Source organism: Pavona decussata, unplaced genomic scaffold (assembly GCF_977016875.1).
Source record: "Pavona decussata unplaced genomic scaffold, jaPavDecu1.1 SCAFFOLD_156, whole genome shotgun sequence".
NCBI classification, from domain to species: domain Eukaryota; kingdom Metazoa; phylum Cnidaria; class Anthozoa; order Scleractinia; family Agariciidae; genus Pavona; species Pavona decussata.
The window spans coordinates 4,575,250-4,594,659 of NW_028145568.1; the positions used below are offsets into that span (position 1 = coordinate 4,575,250).

Genomic DNA, 19,410 nt, shown 5'->3' on the forward strand with positions numbered 1-19,410 from the left:
TCTCAAAAACTCGGTCATCAATCAGTTATGTCAGTTTTCAGGGCACTGAGAGTGGGATAAGTGACGACTGATCTTCCATCTGGTATGAGGAATTCATGATAAAACGCTTTGAGGAAAGCAGACTTGTTTCATTGAACGAAAAGAGCTGAGACGAAATAAAGAGCAGCATCAAACGTTTTTTACTCCTAGTTGTGTAATTTAAGGCTGGTTTTCAATAGGACATAACCATAAACAGATAAACAAGTGAGAACACTAGCTGTATAAGCATATGGACAAACGCACGAGCAGAAAACCATTACTTAACCATTACTCAAGCTGTTTGATTTTCTTTGAAACATTTTGCTATGGCCCATCATTTAGTCAAATTTTGTCAAAAATTTGCATTTCTCTGTTTGTTAATGGAACTTTTTCAACTTTCTTTGACGTTACTTTTATATTGGATTACTTTTTGGCAATTTTGTGACTTTTGGAAGTTTTAAAAAATCGAAGAATCCAAAATTGCCGACATTTTGAGAACCTGTGTCATGTGACGTGATTAGGTCATGATGCGAAGTCTCTGGCCACAGGTTTGGAATTGCTGTACAGCTTCTAAATTTCAGTGCCATAGCTTCCATAACTTAAGTTACGAAGGGCAAAAATGCCTCAAATCCCGGTCGTTTTGAAGTGCTTTTCGGTGGGCACGCCATGAGTGCCTGCCATTTTTATGGAAAAATCAGTTGTTCCGGAAAATGAAATGGAACCACTCTTTCGATGAGAAATTTTCGACAAAAAGAGAAATAGAAGGACTCCTCTTTTCTCGTTTTTACCAGAGTTACCGGAATATCACTGTACCATTTGCTTCGGCACACTTGTACCAATGCAACCTTGATGAAATACGTGGTTGTTTCCTAAAATTGCATGTGGAATTTCCATTTGATTTTCCTTCGGAACAACAGTTTTTTTTTTATACAAATGGAAAGCATTCGAGAATTGCACTGTTCCATTTGAAGGATAATGCTTACCAGGTTTTCCGTACAGATGGAAAGCACTCCATTGCGTTCTAGTGAATCTACAGGGATTCCTTGAATTAGACTACTATAAATAGGTAAATAAACAATGAACCTTCGCAGCTGTTGGTGAGACTGTTGAGTCGATGTCCGGCCTTGCACGTGCAGTAATGGCTGCCAGGATAGTTGACACACCTCTGATCCTTCCGACACTTCGGAGGAGACTGTTGGCACTCGTTGATGTCTGGGGATATAAGCAAAAATGAACAGGGTTAAGGTCCACTACGCAATAGGTCTACAAATTTGGGGTAAAACTGCAGACCTTACAGCAGTACCCTACGGATCATTTCTATTTAACAGTTTTTCAGAAATTTGGATTTATTTCTCTGTTGTTTTAGGTGCGAAAATAAGGACAGCTAGCATTTTCGTTAACAGCAGCTAGTAAAATCGAGGAAAAGATTACTTTATCTAAAACTTACAACGACTGAAATTTCAAATAAAGCAGTCTGGGAGCAGGAGCAGAGGAAGCTACATTTTAAGGATTATGCTTAATAAAAATGCAGGGTGGCAAGTTTTGTAGGCCTATCATCATTGTTTATTCACGGTGGGAGGCAGGAGGAATGTGAAATGAGGCAATGGCCAGTTGGTGGTGGAAAGAGGGAAAGCGGTAAATGGAACGTGGAAGGCGGGTGGCGAAGGCCAGAAGGCGGGAAGAGAGAGGAAAGGCACACCATGCCAAAAGACGTATGATCATTTTAGAGCAGCTTTCTATTACTTTTTATTACTTCTTGGGAGAATCATTACGAGGATTTAAACTATTAGAAAGAACGAGATCTGCGGAAGGAGCTAAGAATTCAAATTTTATCCTCAACAACAGTTGGGATAGCTAGTTTTTACCCACATATTATTTATCCCATTACGAGAATAAAACTATTACAAGGAACAAGATCTGCGGAAGAAGCTAAGAATTCAAATCTTACAAGTTTTATACCAGAAAAACAGTTCGGAGGGCTATTTGTTACCCACCTTTACACCGAAAATTATTGTCATCAATAATTTCGCATGTATATCCTCGAGGGCAAGTCACTCCTGTACAGCGATTAACACCTGAAGAGGAAAACATCACAAGAACTTCTTCAATATTTAAGCGGTCGTAAAAAAGTATGAAATTACCACCACTAGCATAATCAGGTAAAATTTTGCTTCTGGATAATGCACATTGCTGCATAATAAAATTACTGGTTTTCATGGGATGTTATCAAAATTCTAAATCTTAAAGGGGCAGCGTCACCTAATTTTAGTTTCACTTTGAATAGCCAAAAAATATATTTCTATGGTTGTAAACGTTCAAATAACAGTCCAGTTTTGTTAACAATAACCCTACTAGTGCACAGAAGCTCGTGTCACTCGTCTTTGGCTGCGGAGAGTTCGGATAAAAAGGATTGCAATTTAAAAAAAATTGGCCATTTTTTTTAAGTTTCTTCTGAGTATCTTGGAAAAATTGCTAAAAACTTTCTTACAAACCATTAAAGTCCCATAAGACTTCTTTGTTTCTGAACCTTATTAATACAAGCACTCTAATTTTACTATAATTGTCTTTGTATTACACCTTTTGCCCTTCATTATCGGGAAATACATTTTCATTAGTGTCAAAAATTAAATCATTAAAGCGAATGTGTAATCATTGTATGAAAATAGACAAACGTTTTAATTTTCGGTGTCGTCAATAAGGCGTTTTACATAGAAAAGAACGTTCATTAATGCGAATATCAGTTCAATTTAATGGAAATAACTAACTTTTAAGAGAATGAACAAACATTAGACGCTTCTTAATGTTCTTTAACGAGGAAAAAAATTCATTACAACAGAGATACAGTCAGCGTAACAATCAAGCAAGTCTTAGCTCTATCCTTCAATCAACTCAACATTCAAACATCGTGGTATATGTAAGTCTGCATAAACCTAAACCACGCTGCACATTTTCTGGCAATTATCGTGTTGACGTTTCTCCTCTTCTCGCGGGGATCTTCAAACGCCCTAACTATCCTTTCACGATGCTCAATTGGGATACGTTTTCGACGAACTCTGTGCTCCATTACTGCGGAAAAAGTGTGCACATGTACAGCATCGTTTTTAAATTTAAGCATCCATATAAATCCATTGGGAAATAAGTCAGAAACCACGTAACTAAAAATCTTTTGTAGTTGAAATTTTATTCGCGCAATGGAACGTTAACCCTAGGTTAATGAATCTTCATTCGCACTAAAGAATGTTGTTTTCGATAAAACGCTATTCTAATTAGCCTTAATGAATCTTCATTTCGATGCAAAACTCCTTAATGACTCTGCCACAAATTGAAATGTTTCATTTCCTGGTTGAACTGATTATACATTAATTTTATTGACCAACGTTTTCGCGCTAATGAAAATTTATTTCCTGATAATGATGGGCAAAAGGTGTAAACGAAATTGTTATTGAGAATGATGTATTATTCAGTGAGTGACACAGGCAAACTCGAAAAAAGAAAATCCTATCAGGAGTCGAACCTAAGACCTTCCGATTACTAGGTTCGGATGCTCTACCACTGAGCTCCAGGAGACTCGTGGGAGCTAAGCTCATTAAACTAGATTCACGTTTGTCTTTACCATCTTCATTGTCAATTGTCATAACTAAACAAAAGAGAGAGATATCGTCAATAAACTTACGCTCGCATCTCTTTGTCTGTGTGTTTCGCTTAAACTGATCCCGGCATTGACAGCTATAGCCCCCGTATCTGTTCACGCAAATCTCATGATCACCCGTACATTTCCTGGGAGCGAACCTGCATTCATCAATGTCTGCAAGCACGGAAATTTGACATGAGCATTTCTACCAAACGAACGTTCTCTACTTCGCGCACGCCACAATCTTACTGCAAGAGCGAGATTCCAACTTGTGCGAAATCTTCTTTAATTATTTTTAAGTTTTCAAAATGAAGAGAGGGATCCACACTTGCGGACTTCGCACGTTTATAACTTGAAACGTATCCAACCAACATATATAACCATCAAACGTTTTTACTTGCCATACCGAAAATATTGACTTGAAACATCTCTATGTTATTATTCGCAAAAAAATCGATGTTTCTAAGGTTATCACGATTTCACGAGCATCTTTGTCGAAAGCTAAAACTTTCTCTCCATTACTGTTTGACATTTTAAAGACATATAAGTAGCGTCTCATCGCATTTGATTGTATTTGAGTACACTGACGCCATGGAAAACCATGGAATATAAGATGACGGACCTTTGGTAAATAATAATAATGAAGTGATATTCACCTGTTCTTCACAATGATTAACATGTTGTACAACGGCTCTCACTGACATATAAATACTCGTGAATTTACAGGAGGGAGGAGGATGCCAACCCATATCCCCTGTTCAGGAGACCAAAAACACCTGCACTGTTATATATACACAAGATTTTTATGCTTACCCATACAACTGTACGATCTTCCAGTTGGTTCACACTTTAGCCCCGATCCACAATCCACATCTTTACAAGGGTCTAAAAGACAAGAATAACGTATAGATATTCTGACTTACGTAAATCCGTTGAAGTGCTCGACAGCAAAAAAAAAAAAAGGTAAAGTCGCTCTTTTGAGCGTAAGAGACCGAAACGGCCGGAGTTAAACCCAGTTTCGGTGACATGAAGTCGCTGGGAGTATTGCAACACCCTCCCCACCCACCCCTCCCGCCTGGATGGAGTGCTAGTCCAACACACGGTTACCCTCATCAGTATTATGTCACCGGAAGAAGAAGGACAACGTGGAGCAAAGTTTTTCATCTAAGGGTTGGTGGTTCGAGGGAAGGTTTCTCTCTGCAGTTTCGTGTTTTTTCTTTAGACAAGAAACTTTTACATCTAAGGGTTGGTGGTTCGAGGGAAGGTATCTCTCTGCATTTTCGTGTTTTTTCTTTAGACAAGAAACTTAGCTCCACTTTGTTTCTGTTCACCCTGGTGTATAAACGGGTACCGGCGACATGCCACTGGGGGCAACCCTGCAATGGACTAGCATCCCATCCATGGGGTAGTAGCAATAATCCAAGTTGCTTCACGCTTAAGGAACCGGCTAAAGCTCCGCTCGAGTGTGTCACTTAGGCTCCAGTGAGACGAAAACCTCTCTTTAGCTTCACATATGCACGGATGTTGGTCCTTGGAGACAATCTGTCCCTCGAACCTCCAAGGTTTGCTCTAGCTCTGCTCTCGGATAATTGTCCCCTCCTCGAACGTGGCTTCGTGCTTATTTCCACACCAAATACAGTTTATTGTTTATAAAACCAATGGGGCGCGCAGCGCTGCGTTCACCTTGCCTATGAGTCCATGTCAGTTTACATCTTGCTTTCTCAAATAGAGTAAAGCGAATTAGATTACAGAAAGCTGCAATAACATAATTGAATTATAATGCGCTATATTTCAAAGTAAGAGGAGGAGATTGAAAACTTTTGCCCACGGATTAAATAAATCATCATATGTCACACCAACTTTGTTCTTAAAGCCTCCCGGGCGACCAATTAGCAAGTAGAAGGGCCGTGTGGGAGTACTGGAAACGTGGCCGGATTCGTACTAATGTTCAATGTCATACTCGTACTCCCATTTAAATATCACTTTTTCTTGGTCTAATTCTCTCACAAATGTACTATTCCAAGTATGTCTCACACTCAAGTAATGCAACTATTTCTCAGTCTAATTTAGTAGCTGTGGACCAAACGTGGAAGCTGTCGACTGTACTCAGTTACGTAACCAGCACCTCTTTTCTCTTTATCAGAATGTTGTCATGGAGGCAAGTTAGAAGCAAATCGACAATCCTGAAGGAGGAGTTTTTGCTTTGAGAAGAAAATGAGCAAGGAGTGTTAACAGAAATTTGGCAGTTTCTTTTGAAAAAATGGGTTCAAAGCCCAACGAACAAAATAATAAACTAATTATTTTTCTGGAGTAACGAACCAACGAAACAAACGAAATAAGACGGACGGACGAATGGATGGATGAATCATGAATGTTTGAATAAATTTATAAAGTATTGAAAGCTAAAATACCGTCAACACTGTCTTACCAACCTCGACATTCGAATGTTCCAATGAAGTTCAAACAAGTTTCACTTGATCTACACCTTGGAGGCGATTCCTTGCATTCATCAATATCTAGAGAAATACATGAACAAAAAGGATAACAGGACAGAAAATGGTTGGTTAAAGATCATAAATTGAGCGTTGAAAGGGCAAAGTAACACTTTACAAGGATGTCCTCAATTTTTGATGTCCTTTCTAAAACAATGGGCGCATAAAATAACCATCATAGAAAATGTACTACTTACGAGTGCTGTAACTAAACCACATCAAAAAAAAGGCACGTTTTGTTCTCTGTACGACCTACGATTCACGAATTTTTCAACGATTTGCTTTCGAGCGTCTTTTGCAATCCCGGATCAAGGCCAGGCCCCAGTTGTTCAATGAGTGGATAACTTTATCCAGTGGATAGGTTGCTATCTGGCGGATAAAATGTATTGGTTAATTGGAGTACATTTTATCCGCTGGATAGCAACGATTTATTCATTGGATAGAGTTATCCGTGTTTTGTGGGGGCCAGGGTGTTACCCCTTAATTTTAAAAATGTTATAGGTTTTTAAGCTGCTTTAGTCTGAAAAATGGTATAAATTTTGATAACTTTCGCCTGGATTAGGGAATTTAATGAAAACATTTGGAGATTTCTGCCAATATGCCAATAAAGAAATGAAATAAAAAATAATGATTTCAGGGACATAGACGCAAGGTCTACAGCTCAATTCAGAACAATTTTGTATGTTCATACCCCAACAACCAAGGAAATCTTCGAAACTCTTTACCACCCTACCTTGACACGGGCGCCCAGGGCTATTAGAATCACACACAAACCCAGATCCACATTGGATGCTGGCGCAAATATCCATTTTCTTGGCTGAAAAAAACAAAAAAAACAAAGACTACTAAGCATTTGGAGAAATTTAAAAGTAGAGACAACACTTTGTCTTACTATTGACGCCATAAGTACGGAACGGAATTACAGATATTGTCATGTTACTTTACATTACTATTACAGAGGTTAAGGTTAATGTGAGTTCTGTGTCTTCAGCACCAAGTGAACTTCCCTTAACTATAGTTTATTACTAAAAGTTTTTCCAAGCAGAAAAGAAGGAAACTTCGAATTTAATTTTATAATTAATTAATCAACAGTTAGGTTGCCTTCACGGTTTTCCTATCTTGTAGTTTCAACCGCTCGTCTAAAGGGTCAAAATGGGAAGTTGTAAATTTGAAACGCCATGGCTAGTTTCGGTGATTTTTGTTCGAAAGAGAATTTAGTAGTGAACAAAGACAAGGCAAAATATAGAGTGCTTTCTTTCACGTGAGACATTTAGAATCGCGTTTACGGCAAACTGCAAACGTGAAATTCGCTTTTACGTTTTCTTGAAAAAAATGAGTACTGGCATAGCTGAGAATAGTGTAAAACAATTCTGACCTTTGATGTTAACGCAAAGGTACTAATTTTACTGAGAAACTAAAAACAGCGAGCGGCACATGAAGGATAAACATGGTCACGTGGTCTGACCTCTGTCGTTTGCTGTTAACGTAATTTTTATCAAATCAGTTCCGCGGGCAGCTATCAACCGACATAAACGTTCTTGTCTTAGGAGTCTATAGGGGTATTACGAAGAGGTCTGTTATGTACAAGTAGAATTAACTTGGTTAAAGATCTCTGAAAGACCACGTGAACGATCGGCAAGAAGGTGTGTTGCTGTCCTAAATTGTAATTCCTGCCGTGTATTGCAGTAACAGCTGTCATGAATTGTAATACGTGTCGTAAATTGTAGTAACGGCTGTCTTTTTTTTCAATAACCGACCTATCGCAAATTATAATAACAAGTTGCGCAATTTTTTTGTAATATGTCAAGCTGTCGTGAACTTCAATAACATAATGTCGCGTTCGTGATAAGTCTTGAACATGCCGAATAATTATCCTTTTCTTTCTGACACGCAGCAGGTAAACATCGCTTGATATAATTATAAAATTGTTCCCATCGTTTTGTAAAAGCTGCAGTATTCCACCGGTAACAACAAACTCTAGGAAATATTTAGCACAACAGGGATTCTTCTTTTCTTCCTCTGGTTTTCCTTTACTATTCGACTGAGTGTATGGTGAGTTTTATTTCTATATTAATCTCATACTTTCTGATAACACACTTGCAAGATGTTTTAAAATAGAGACTCTCCTATTACCATTCTGTTCTAGTGGTCTTGCTTCTTTTGAGCTATTGCAAAAAGGCGTAGATCACAAAAATATTGAACCCAGTCAATGTTTGTCGAATTTTTAGTGGAGTGCTAGTGCACGCAGAATAATCTTTACATAAGCTGTGATGTTCTATGAATCGAACGGAAGTTCTTTGAAATTTCGGTCCCACTTTAACCAAAACAAGGGATGTAAACGTGGTACATGTATAAAAGAATAAAAGCCAGACACGCCGACGGGAATTGGATTCATGACCATCCCTGCGTGAGAGGCTTGACACCGATCGGACGAATCGTGATTAACAATACGTCCCTTTGTAGCTTGCGCTAGTGACGGAGGGGGCAGCGGTCAGTTTACAGTGTACTGAAGATAAGCTAGGGCTACCGGTGTTTTGACTGCCGGCCGGCTGGCTGCAGATAAGGAAGGAGGCTGTTAGATTCTCGTGGATTGCTCTAATTACCGAGCTGTTGCCAAAACGGGCCATTTTTAAGCTTAGCTACATACGCCCAGCATTTTCACATGAGCAATCAGTTCCTTTGCTTGTGATATCAACTTCAACCTGTTTTGCTGTTGTACGATGCTTAACCTGCGCGCTCGATTATAAGTTGGTAAAGGTACTGAAAGCAATAATACGAGATTGAACCAGGCTTTATTTTGATTAATGACCGTTTTCACACTAAAGACGGATAACTCCTCTGATGAATTATCCGTCCTAGTGCGAAAACAGAACTTCATGGAAGACGTATTATCCATGTCAGACGTATAATTCGTCCTAAAAATCCTTCTCAGGAGACGGATAATCTTAATAAGCATACCTCAGTGACCGATTATCGCGTAACGCGCGATCTGATTGGCTACACAGGTGACGTCTATCGATCGATAGACGGCAGTTTGTCAGAGCGCCCGCGATTTAGCATCCATAATTGCACAAATATATCAAAATTAATGAAATAAAAAGATTTTTTTGCTTGATAGATCGATCACTGAGGTATCTATCTATCGCCTTTGATAGTTGGCTCGGGGCACTATCAGCCGATATAAACCTCGAGCTCGCCGTCTAATTGTTAATCAAACGGATGATCCATCTAAAATTGTAACCGTCTCGTTTTCATGTTAACAGACGGATAATCCTTCTGGTACGGATAATCCTACTCAAACAGATAATCCGTCTCTGGTAAGAAAACGGCCAATATGTATGAAGCGGCACTAGCATCATAGCAGGTCGACCGCCAGCCATACATGAAACAGATCGTAACTGTATCGCACCAATCCATGTTAGAAAAGATCCTTGATGAGACATTAAGAAAGTATATTGGTCCTTGTCCTCCGAAAGGTTTTTATCTCTAGATAGAGAATATATTTTTGAAATTTTCCTTTTTCATCTCCCCTTAAAAGGTTTACAAACTTGTTTGGTCATTAAATTACTCGATTAATTGATTGGTTGGTTGGTTGGTTCTGTACTTGATCGATCAGTTTAATACTCTGCTTGTTTTAATCCTTGTTATTCAGTTTCCCTACAATTAGGATGGCTGCAACATTTTTAATGGATTTTTTTTACACGTGTTGAATTTTCAGACTTATTACACAACACGACAATATGTTATTATAATTTACCTCAGCTCACGTTATTACAAAATACGACAACAGGTTATTACAAATGTGACGGGTGTGTAATTAAAAACTCGACAAGCGTTATAACAATTAACGACAGCCATTTTTGGGACTTATTTCAAACCACGACAATGTGTTATTACTATTTACGCTACCTCAGATTATTACAAAATATGACAACTATGATATTATTTTATTTGTGACGGGTGTGTAATTAAAAAAAATTCGACAAGCGTTATTACAATTTACGACAGCTATTTATTACATTTCACGACATCTGTCATTTAATAATTATTCCCTGACAAGTGCACGTTGGATAGCCAACACTTCGCTGCTCTTGTAACCAACGAGCGCGAGTGAAAAAATTGATGTATTAAAAACGACAACAAAAAATCGCTAAATCTTGCTGATTTAGTGATATTTTCTTTCACCCCTAACTCGTACTCTTACTATATGCTATGCGGATGAAAGATCAAATAGAAGAAAGATCCTCGCAGTTACTACGCAACTTAAGAAGTTGCGAAAAGAAAGCTTGAAAGCCAGCTCCCAGTTAGCTTGATAGCTCAGTTGGTAGAACACTGCACCGGCATCGCAGAGGTCATGGATTCGAATCCCGTTCAAGCCTGATATTTTACAGGCTTTCTTTTCGCAACCGCTTAGGTTGCGTAGTAACTGCGAGGATCTTTCTTCTATTTGATCTTACTATATTTGCGGGGCATGGTATAATGGCTCCTAGCATGGCTGTTAAACCAACCAAAACTCTATGGGTCAGTTTTTAAAAGACAGTTTAGACGGTGTTTAACAAAACCATGTTCTAAGCCGTTTTCAGAAAAGCAAGCCAAGCCAAGAAGGCTTGCATCCCACACTAGAAAACTATTTATCTGCTTAAAATAACCCACTTATAAACAGATTTGGAGGCCCACTGATTGTCTTAAGCCGCGGTCTAAGTTAGACTCTGTTTAAATAACTGGCCCTATGTGTTATAAAATGAGTCACCTTTTTAATAATACAATATACGACAGCGCAAGGTTTCTATGTTACTTAGAATTTCGTATTATGTACAGAGGAGCCAACTGAACTGTCCTTTGCAAGTAGGAGTTTACATCATGGACGTGTCCTAAAGCATAAGCCTCGGCTCTGAATAACGAAATTACCCGGCACCGTTTTTTGAAGCAAAGGATAGTTTCATGTAATCCCTAAAAATCTCCAAATGTTCGCTTTCGAATTCGAAGCCGAGAAATTTTCGACTCGCATACAAGATCGCCCATAGCGTGAATAAATTGACAATTCTCAATTGCAAGGCCATAAAGGAATATACCAAGTGCAAAGCTGTTGGTAGGGTTTTTGGAATGCTGATCCGCTTGAAGGAATAGAAGATGAAAATTCTATCCATCAGCCTGCCTACAATTTAGCACCTTGTTCGCGCTGTGCCTTTTGTCGTGTTGCCGAATTTCCCCTGTCGCGATATGACAGTGTTTGCAGTGCGCAGTAAAACTCAATTGCTACCGTTAGAAACATTGAGCGATTGGCAGCGATCATATAGAGCCAGGCTATAGAAATATTTGTAGTGTGTTTAATCGCTGAATCGCCGAGTACGTTTCGATATGATCCCTAAGATCGCCGAAGACTTTCTATAGCGACCGAGAGATCGATGAGATCATATGGAAATCGGCCTTAAAAGAAATAAATAAGTTTTAAGTAAGATTGATGGGCCAGGTAATATATGATGAGGCATTTGCTTCAAGGAAGCTAGAGGTAGCCCAGAATGTCCTGTAAAAATGTTTGTTATGCTTCTGTAATATGGTATTTCGAATTCGAAGTTATCGCTGGAGTCCTTCACCAAACAAAGAACATTAAGAGACGCACAGAGAAGAAAATGGCATAGAAACACTGATATGAAGCATCTGAAATGAAACCTGTTGAAGCAGTAATAAAAAGAAAACGAACTGCTGCAGATCTCTCCTCAAGACATTTATGATGAGGCACAAAATCTTATAGCTACCTGAAAATGCGAAATACCATAAAAGCCCTAAACGAGGAAATTCATTTGCTCTCAAAATCATGTCTCTCTTGCTCTCTCTTTCAAATGTCGAAACATGACCAGAGAAATTGAGGCGGAAAGCGCCAATGCGTTTCGACCAACGAAATCGTGGTAAAATATGTCGTAGTCTGGAACGTCAATGCAATTCTAAAAAGCCTATCACATAGCTATAGATGTGATTAGTAATGCAAGCACGTGTAATTCATTTGATTTTAGTTGAAACTATATGTTTGATTGAAAACTGTTACCAGCAAAAATCACTGACCAGAGAAGCGATGAGAGCTTTTGGGACCATAACACGTTGAAGTTTAGGAAGGTTTTACTCACAGTATTTTCTTTAGGCAGTTAGGTTACACGTTTGTTGGTAAATCTTTGGCTATGGTTTATCTGTTTCCCAATCAGCCTATTTAGATTTTTAATTTTACTATGATGAAAGGTGGCCAGAATAATTTTCTACCGGCGTCTGTCACTTTTCCCTATTGCCAAAAAATGTCCAAAGTTATGGGTTACGGTCGGACATACAAAATCTTGGGCGATCAAGCTATCTGAATATCAGGACAAATACGCAAAGGTTTTAAACACAAGCGTAGAGTCAGTCAGTGCCAAATGAAATCAATGCTCGGTGGCTTTCGTTTGTATGGTCAAACGTTGTAGTGTCAAGCATGGACTAAAAACCTAGAACCATGCTATATAAGCGAAGGTATGACTCCTCTTGGAGTGAGACAATTGAGCTTTTTTTGCAGATTTATTTAAACCATTTCTTCCGGCTATCTCACAGATAAACTAAGGGTGCTTTTCCGTTTGTCAGAACCGGGTGACTAGACCGTCAGTTCGTAAACGGAATATGTCATTTTTAAGGATAAGTTTTATTCTAGTCCTTCGAATTTCTTCAAAATAGCGCGTACCATTTTCTAAGTGATTATTTTTCAAGATTTTGCAGAACCATCCCTTTAAAAGGACACATTCGATTTCCAGACTGGCTGGCCAGTTCTGAAAAATGGGAAGCGTCGCAAGAAACATGTCCATCGCAATTCCATGTGCTAGTTCGCTCTAGTTTTTTTTTTTATTACGTTCTCCATACGTGAAAGGAATGTAATTAACGTTGGACTAAGATGCGTTCCCTGCTGCGTCGCTTGAATGAGGGTGCCAACAGAAGGTAATTAATTTTTGGAGGACGAGAAAACTTATTGAACTCTCAAACTTTAAAACCGTAAACACAGCCTTCGTACAGTGATGAAAAATAATAAATATAAAAGTGTAGCATTTTTCTCCATGTTACTGACGAGATAAACCACTTCTTGAGCAATATTAATTTGGCGAACATAGAAACTAGTCATTTCAAGTGGCCATAAGACATGATGAATTTCAGCGCATGCATAATTAAAAAGATTGAAAGCTGTGGATTAAACTACATCGTAATTAGCTATTTCTCAATTCTTATTCCCGTTGGAAATCCACAGGCCTGTTAAAACCTTTATGAAAATTGAGTTTAAGCTTAAAAGCAGAAGACGCGAAGTTTTAGTGACAGGAACGAAACCTTGAGATGACTATCGTAAATAAATAATTTCTTTTACCATTTCTAACATTACTGACGAACCTAAGGCTGTCTGAGTCAATAAAATGAATGTTTCATTGAATGTTTTCAGTTTAATCACAAGGCTAGCGGGCACACATGGTATCTAGGTTTTTTCTTTTGATCAAAAAACTAATTTATCCAAGAAGATGTAAATTTTCAAGAGCAATATATTTATGAAGTCTCTTTTATTGTCTTCGAGGGGAGTTTATATTATTGTTTTCATTTTGGTACCCGTGTCTATAGCTTGTGGCAAGAAATCTTTCTTATTTTCTACTCTCGTTGAAAGACCTTTTTGTCATTTCATAATGGAAGGCAATTACCATGTCGCTCAAAACCAAATTACTTTCAAAGGGTAGAACTTTCCCCGCCTTTGATCTCTCAAATATTAATTACATCCTGCAAAAAAGTATTTCTTTGCCAAGTTGCAGAAAATTTCCAATTTCGCTGAAGACAAACGCACATTGATTCAGAACTACAATGTAAACAAGCACATATAAATTACAAGCATCGACTTGCTAACGCTAATTATGAGCTTTTTTTTCAGTAACTGAAAGAGTGTTTTCAGAAAAACGTAAAAAGGGAGCCATTAGCGAAATAAAACAAAACTTATAATGGTAATTGCTTTAAAGAATTTGCATGCAAACTAGGAACAGATGGCCAATTAGCCACTATTCTTTCCTATATTGCGAGATTAATCTCAAAACTGCAGTTTTTTTCTGATTTAAAAAACCACACGAAAGGCGCCTTTTAAAGGTCTTGTGCGGCCATGTGCGAATGTTGATTCCTTAAGTGCGATATCGCTCTCATCCACCTCTGATATCGCCCAGCAGGGCATATATATTTTAGACAGGAACGCGTGCTTGGTTAACCCTTTCTCTTCCAACTCGCTTACCGCGTTTGATAATTGCTGTTATTTTTATTTTCCTTTACATGGATACCTGTTTTATTTAGCCTATCTCGGCCAATAGAATAGCGTGCGTCATTAGGGATAATTACCTCGCGGAATAACAGTGTTTTTGTTATTACGCCGCCAGAAATCATTAGTGGAGAACGAGACATGATGAAATACCGAGGAACAATGAATTTCGATATCATTGCTGGTTGAGAGTTGTCGTGTTCGAACTGTGCTCGGTCTAGCGACTTGCTTGAGGCTCCAGAGACGCAAAGCGGCCATTATGGGTAGGTAAACATGAGAAATTTGGCCAGATTTTAAAACTAAACGCTGGCTTGTTCTGTACACATGGCGAAAATCGCATCAGGAAACAAATTAAAAAAACACGAGGCAATTTATTCGACGCTGAACTCGATCGACGTCAGTGAAGGATCACGAAATTAGGATAGGCTTAAATGTATTTTATCAGACGTTAATTTTAATCTAAGCAATGCTAACTAAGAATACGACCGTCATTTGAACTCAATCTCGACCGTCTCGCCGAGTCTGTTTATTGCTAATCCAAGCCTATAATTTTGTCTGCATTTCAATTACTCTTCTTCCAGCCTCAAAAAGCAAGGAGCTCGTAAAGGAAACACAACACAAACATCGATGCAGTGGTTGTAAGCTGCCCATAACTGATCGCTACTTGCTCGAAGCTTTGGGAATGTACTGGCACGAGGGGTGTCTAAAGTGCAACTGCTGTGAATGTAAACTTGGGGATATCGGCTCAACGCTGTACAGTAAAGCGAATCTCATTCTATGCAAAAGGGACTACCTCAGGTTAGTAGAATTAATGTTTGGTTTTTTCTTAAAGCGCCAAGCTTTCTATGTTTTCATTTAAGATAAATTAAGAAAAGGCTGACCAACAGCATTTTGAACGGTCAAAATAAATAATCCAACAACTCAGTAGAACCACCTTCTACAGGATAATTTAAGTACCGGCAGAGAAAGGTACTGGTCCATACTGAGCTTTTATTTGGATCGTCACAAGCCTTGAGATTTCATGCACGGAATTAACAGTAAAAACCAGCTTGCACAGCACAATAAACAGAGATATAGAAGCGTTCTGCGCAGAGCTTTCAAATGAATGACCTTAGAGGTCAAAATTGCGCAACGCGGTGAATTAAGATTTGACTTTCAGAGATCTTTTTCAACCTTGGGAAAGTTAAAGTAATGGTATTTGCTTGACCTGTTAGAGCCACCAACAAAGCTCGTCATTTTTTATTCCAAACCATCTTCTTGAAGTTTAAAAATGTACAAAATCATTGCATTTCCTTCCTTGAATTTCAAAATACATCGAACGCGATTTCAGGAAAGATATTACTCATTCAAAGTCCCATATAGTAAATGCGGAAATTCATTTCCGCAATATTAGAATAACAATTATACTCGTCAGTGCTAGCCAAATGGAGTCGCAAAGTGGGGACGGATAACTGGTACAACAAGTACTGTGTGTTTTCTTTTTGCTTCGTTCTGACTTCGTTGAATTTTTCATGGCATGCGAAGACTACCCACGCCGACCCGGCTACCGCCAGTTTCTACAAACTGACGTCAGCGAAAGAATGATCGTGTTTCGCGCCAGTTTGGCGTGTATCCTCTTGTTGAAAATAAACTGCGTCATGGTATTGTCAAATGATAACAGAAAATTATCACCAATACGAAGAAAAACACAACGCCATACTGACGTCAATTTATCAGTTTTGAACACAAAATGAAAGCCCACAATGCCGTCAAATGGAATTTTCACAAGGGAGAGAAAGCGAGGTAGCCATGTGACGGTACTCGAATTTTATTTGAATCTAATTACAATCGAACCACGCAAACTCGAACTAGCCGCAAGGGAAACCAAAACTAGTTCGCGTTACTGGGGGGTTCGACTATCGTCTTAGAGGGGCTGGTGTTGAATTTCAAGTATCCTGTTAATAACTAATAAAATACGATGGTTTAATTATTTTTTCACAATCACAAGTCACTTTGGTGCAATGAGTTTGTTTTATTTGAGCGTTTTGATAAGAACGTTTAGTTTGGGGATTTTAGCCAAAATTTTAAGAACATAATTAAGGACAAAACAAATGTCGAGATCGCCTTTTCCAGACATTACACACGCTACCATTAAATATTAAAGCTTTCAACAAGTCAGTCAGCTATGTTCGGACATTTTGAAGTTTCAAGACCGACGTTTTTACAATAGATAATAGTTTGCTTACTGCTATAAACAATGAAGAAGTGGGCGCGACAGACTGTTCATAGCCCCTTTTTTCCGTGGAATTTTCGACACTCGTACGCTTCGATCAAACTTCCGCCATCTTGGCTTGTAACGGCGGGCGGAAACGGGGAGAGTTACCTTGACGACGGCCCCCTCGGTAGTTTAGAGACTCTCTCCAGGTTGCGCTCGTCGTTACAAACGGAGATGACGGCCGTTCGATCGAGGCGTCCTAGTCTCCAAAATCCCACGGAAAATAGGAGACTGTGAACAGTCTATGGGCGCGGAAAATTTGCTCGTAATTCTAAAAAGTCGATTTTTGATGTTAGCTCTCAGGCAGTCAAACAGCGGAAATACACACATTTGAGTTGATTCACATGCACAGTGATGTGATTGGCAGAAGAAGTTACTATGGACTAATAACCTGTACTCTGAGAACCAAAATCCAGCCTGACAATTTTGTTATCAGCCAAAATTAGCCCCTAACTACTCAACAAGTTTTTTAAAACCAGCGATTGTGGTGTCTCTTTTAGATAATGATGGAGTATGGCTAATCTGGGCGCCATTATCTGCCAGGTTTTGAAAACTTTTAGGCGAATCAGCAAAATACGATTGGACGTCTTCGGTTGTTCTTTGGTAATCTTTCAAAAGCTCGGGTTAGAAACCTAGTGGTCGTTTCGCCGGTGGAAATCATTGCAAACCGTGTGACAAGTTTGCATTCGCAAGCACTGAGCCTCGTAATGTGCTTTCAATGTTTGAGAATTGGAATCACATTCGAAGCTGTAACCACGAAATATTCGAGTAACGAGGGCAAGGACTGCGTCACAAGGTCGAAGAGGATCTGCGTAGGATGCTAAATAAGAAATTTGAAATTTAACACATTTACTCAAAGTTATTCATCACCACGGGTTCATTACTAATTCGCAATAAGACCACGTCCAAGTTTGCTTGATAGCTTAGCTGGTAGAGCACTGCACCGGCATCGCAGAGGTCATGGGTTCGAATCCCGTTCAAGCCTGAATCTTTTTCAAACTTTCTTTTCGCAGCTGCCTAAGTTGCGCACATAACTGCGATAGTCTTAGTCTAACTGGGAACGACTTTACAAGCTTCTCAGTGTCGTGGACTTTGTTGATGTTATAAATTAACCTTTTCTTCTTTTTTTCATTTCTTGGCAGATTATTTGGCATTCCCGGTGTTTGTGCTGCATGTAACAAGCCAATAGCCGCTTTTGAATTCGTAATGAGAGCCGCGAAAAACGCCTACCACATTGAATGCTTCTGCTGTCAGATCTGTAGACAGAGGTTCAGAGTTGGAGAGAACTTTCATTTCTACAACAACAAAGTACTTTGTTCGGAGCATTATAGAAGCGAGAAGGAAGGAGACAAGCCTAAAGAAGAATCAAAATAGGACTTACTCAGACGAAAAGAAATCGGTTTGATCTTTGGAACGCCTTTCTCTAATGATGACCAAGCAACATTTGTGGTTATATGAGGAAGGATCTTCGTTTGCATTGCCTCTTCTTTATTTTAACATAAATGTATCTACCCGTCTAGCATAAAGGTAATAATTTGAATAATACTGTCGAAACGTAATAACTGATATATTAGGAGAGGAATTCGTTGAAAATTGAATGAGAGGAATCCTTTTTCCAAAACATCAGCGTATCTTTGAGCGCGCTAAACGTTTTTTCGGCGCGTTTGTGGAAACGATTTTTTGGTGAATGCACTCAAAACCTATGTTGTTCTCATTGCTAAGCAAGTAAAAATATTCTACAAAAATCATATAAACACCTTCTACTTAGAGAGCTGTGCATTAAAACGTTCTCTTAAGGCTTCACCTTTTGAACACATTTTGTGTTACAGAGAGATTTTCGTTTCATTTTAAACCTCTCGTGGTTATTATTTACGATAAAAAAAAAAAAAAACAAGGTAGGGAAATATATATATATCAGAATTCAATATTTCGAAAGGCGCAGCCTTTCTTTTACGGTCATTACGGATAATGACTCTAAACGGAAACGACGTTACAATCTAAAGTTGGGGGACAGAAAATGGCTAAAGTTATAACGTATAATAAAAGAAAAGAAAAACGTTACATTTTCAAAGTTCAAATTGTAACAGTTGTAATCAGGATTTAGGAACCAAAATGGCGCGAAACGTACATATTCAGTTTAAAAGCTCGCGGGTTGCTATGTTTACACTATGCCTGACCTTTTTGGAACCGATACTAGAACCATACCGGACAGGCGTGTTTTCACAAATGACACGCTGATTTAGCACCAAAGTGCCGCGCGCAGTTCCGCTTCAGTAGAGAATTTAGGTAAACACGACGCCGACGGCAACGGAAACCAGTCAATAAAGAAAAGGCTTAATGAGCTAAACAATGCTGTGCACGTGCATTACAAATTTTGATACATTTCGTCGCCATCTTCGGCCAAAAAACAACGGGAAATGCCCAAATTCAAGGTTTTATGGAGAACTTGAGCACATGACAGTAAATTTTCATTCTCTGTGTTAACTTGAACATCGTTCCCACCAGTTCTGTTACTGGATAGTTCGGCCACATTGTAGAAGTTGAACGAATTGGAATAAGCGCAAAGTAGTACAAGTAACACGAACTTTTATTTTCAAGTGACGTTTTCGTCGGCTTTGCCGTCGTGGTTGCGTAGTCCCCAGTATTGAAAGAAAAACACTTCGTAGCGGATAGGTTTTCGCGGCGCTTCGAGCGTAATGTGCACAGGTAAGCGAATAGGCAAGCTATT

At 38.8% G+C, this 19,410-nt stretch overlaps 2 protein-coding genes across 2 annotated transcripts in view; one reads left to right on the forward strand and one right to left on the reverse strand.

Annotated features, from left to right (window-relative positions):
• Positions 1–19,410, reverse strand: part of LOC146465441 (uncharacterized) — a 35,518-nt gene that overhangs the window by 6,383 nt on the left and 9,725 nt on the right. Inside the window, exons 9-14 of the mRNA XM_085128459.1 lie at positions 6,875–6,958; positions 6,082–6,165; positions 4,463–4,534; positions 3,692–3,823; positions 2,013–2,093; positions 1,102–1,230 (exon numbers count right to left, since the gene is read on the reverse strand). Coding sequence (XP_084984585.1) covers positions 1,102–1,230; positions 2,013–2,093; positions 3,692–3,823; positions 4,463–4,534; positions 6,082–6,165; positions 6,875–6,958 — 582 coding nt within the window. The remainder of the gene's footprint in view (positions 1–1,101; positions 1,231–2,012; positions 2,094–3,691; positions 3,824–4,462; positions 4,535–6,081; positions 6,166–6,874; positions 6,959–19,410) is intronic.
• Positions 8,051–18,179, forward strand: LOC146465442 (LIM domain only protein 3-like). The gene is made up of 4 exons (XM_085128680.1): positions 8,051–8,193; positions 14,547–14,691; positions 15,010–15,226; positions 17,825–18,179. The coding sequence occupies exons 2-4, from the start codon at positions 14,688–14,690 to the stop codon at positions 18,054–18,056; spliced, it is 453 nt and encodes a 150-aa protein (XP_084984806.1). The 5' UTR covers positions 8,051–8,193; positions 14,547–14,687; the 3' UTR covers positions 18,057–18,179.

Coding starts and splice junctions, on each gene's coding strand:
- LOC146465442 (XM_085128680.1), top strand. Junction 15,227..17,824: donor TGCAAAAGGGACTACCTCAG/GTTAGTAGAATT, acceptor ATTTCTTGGCAG/ATTATTTGGCATTCCCGGTG.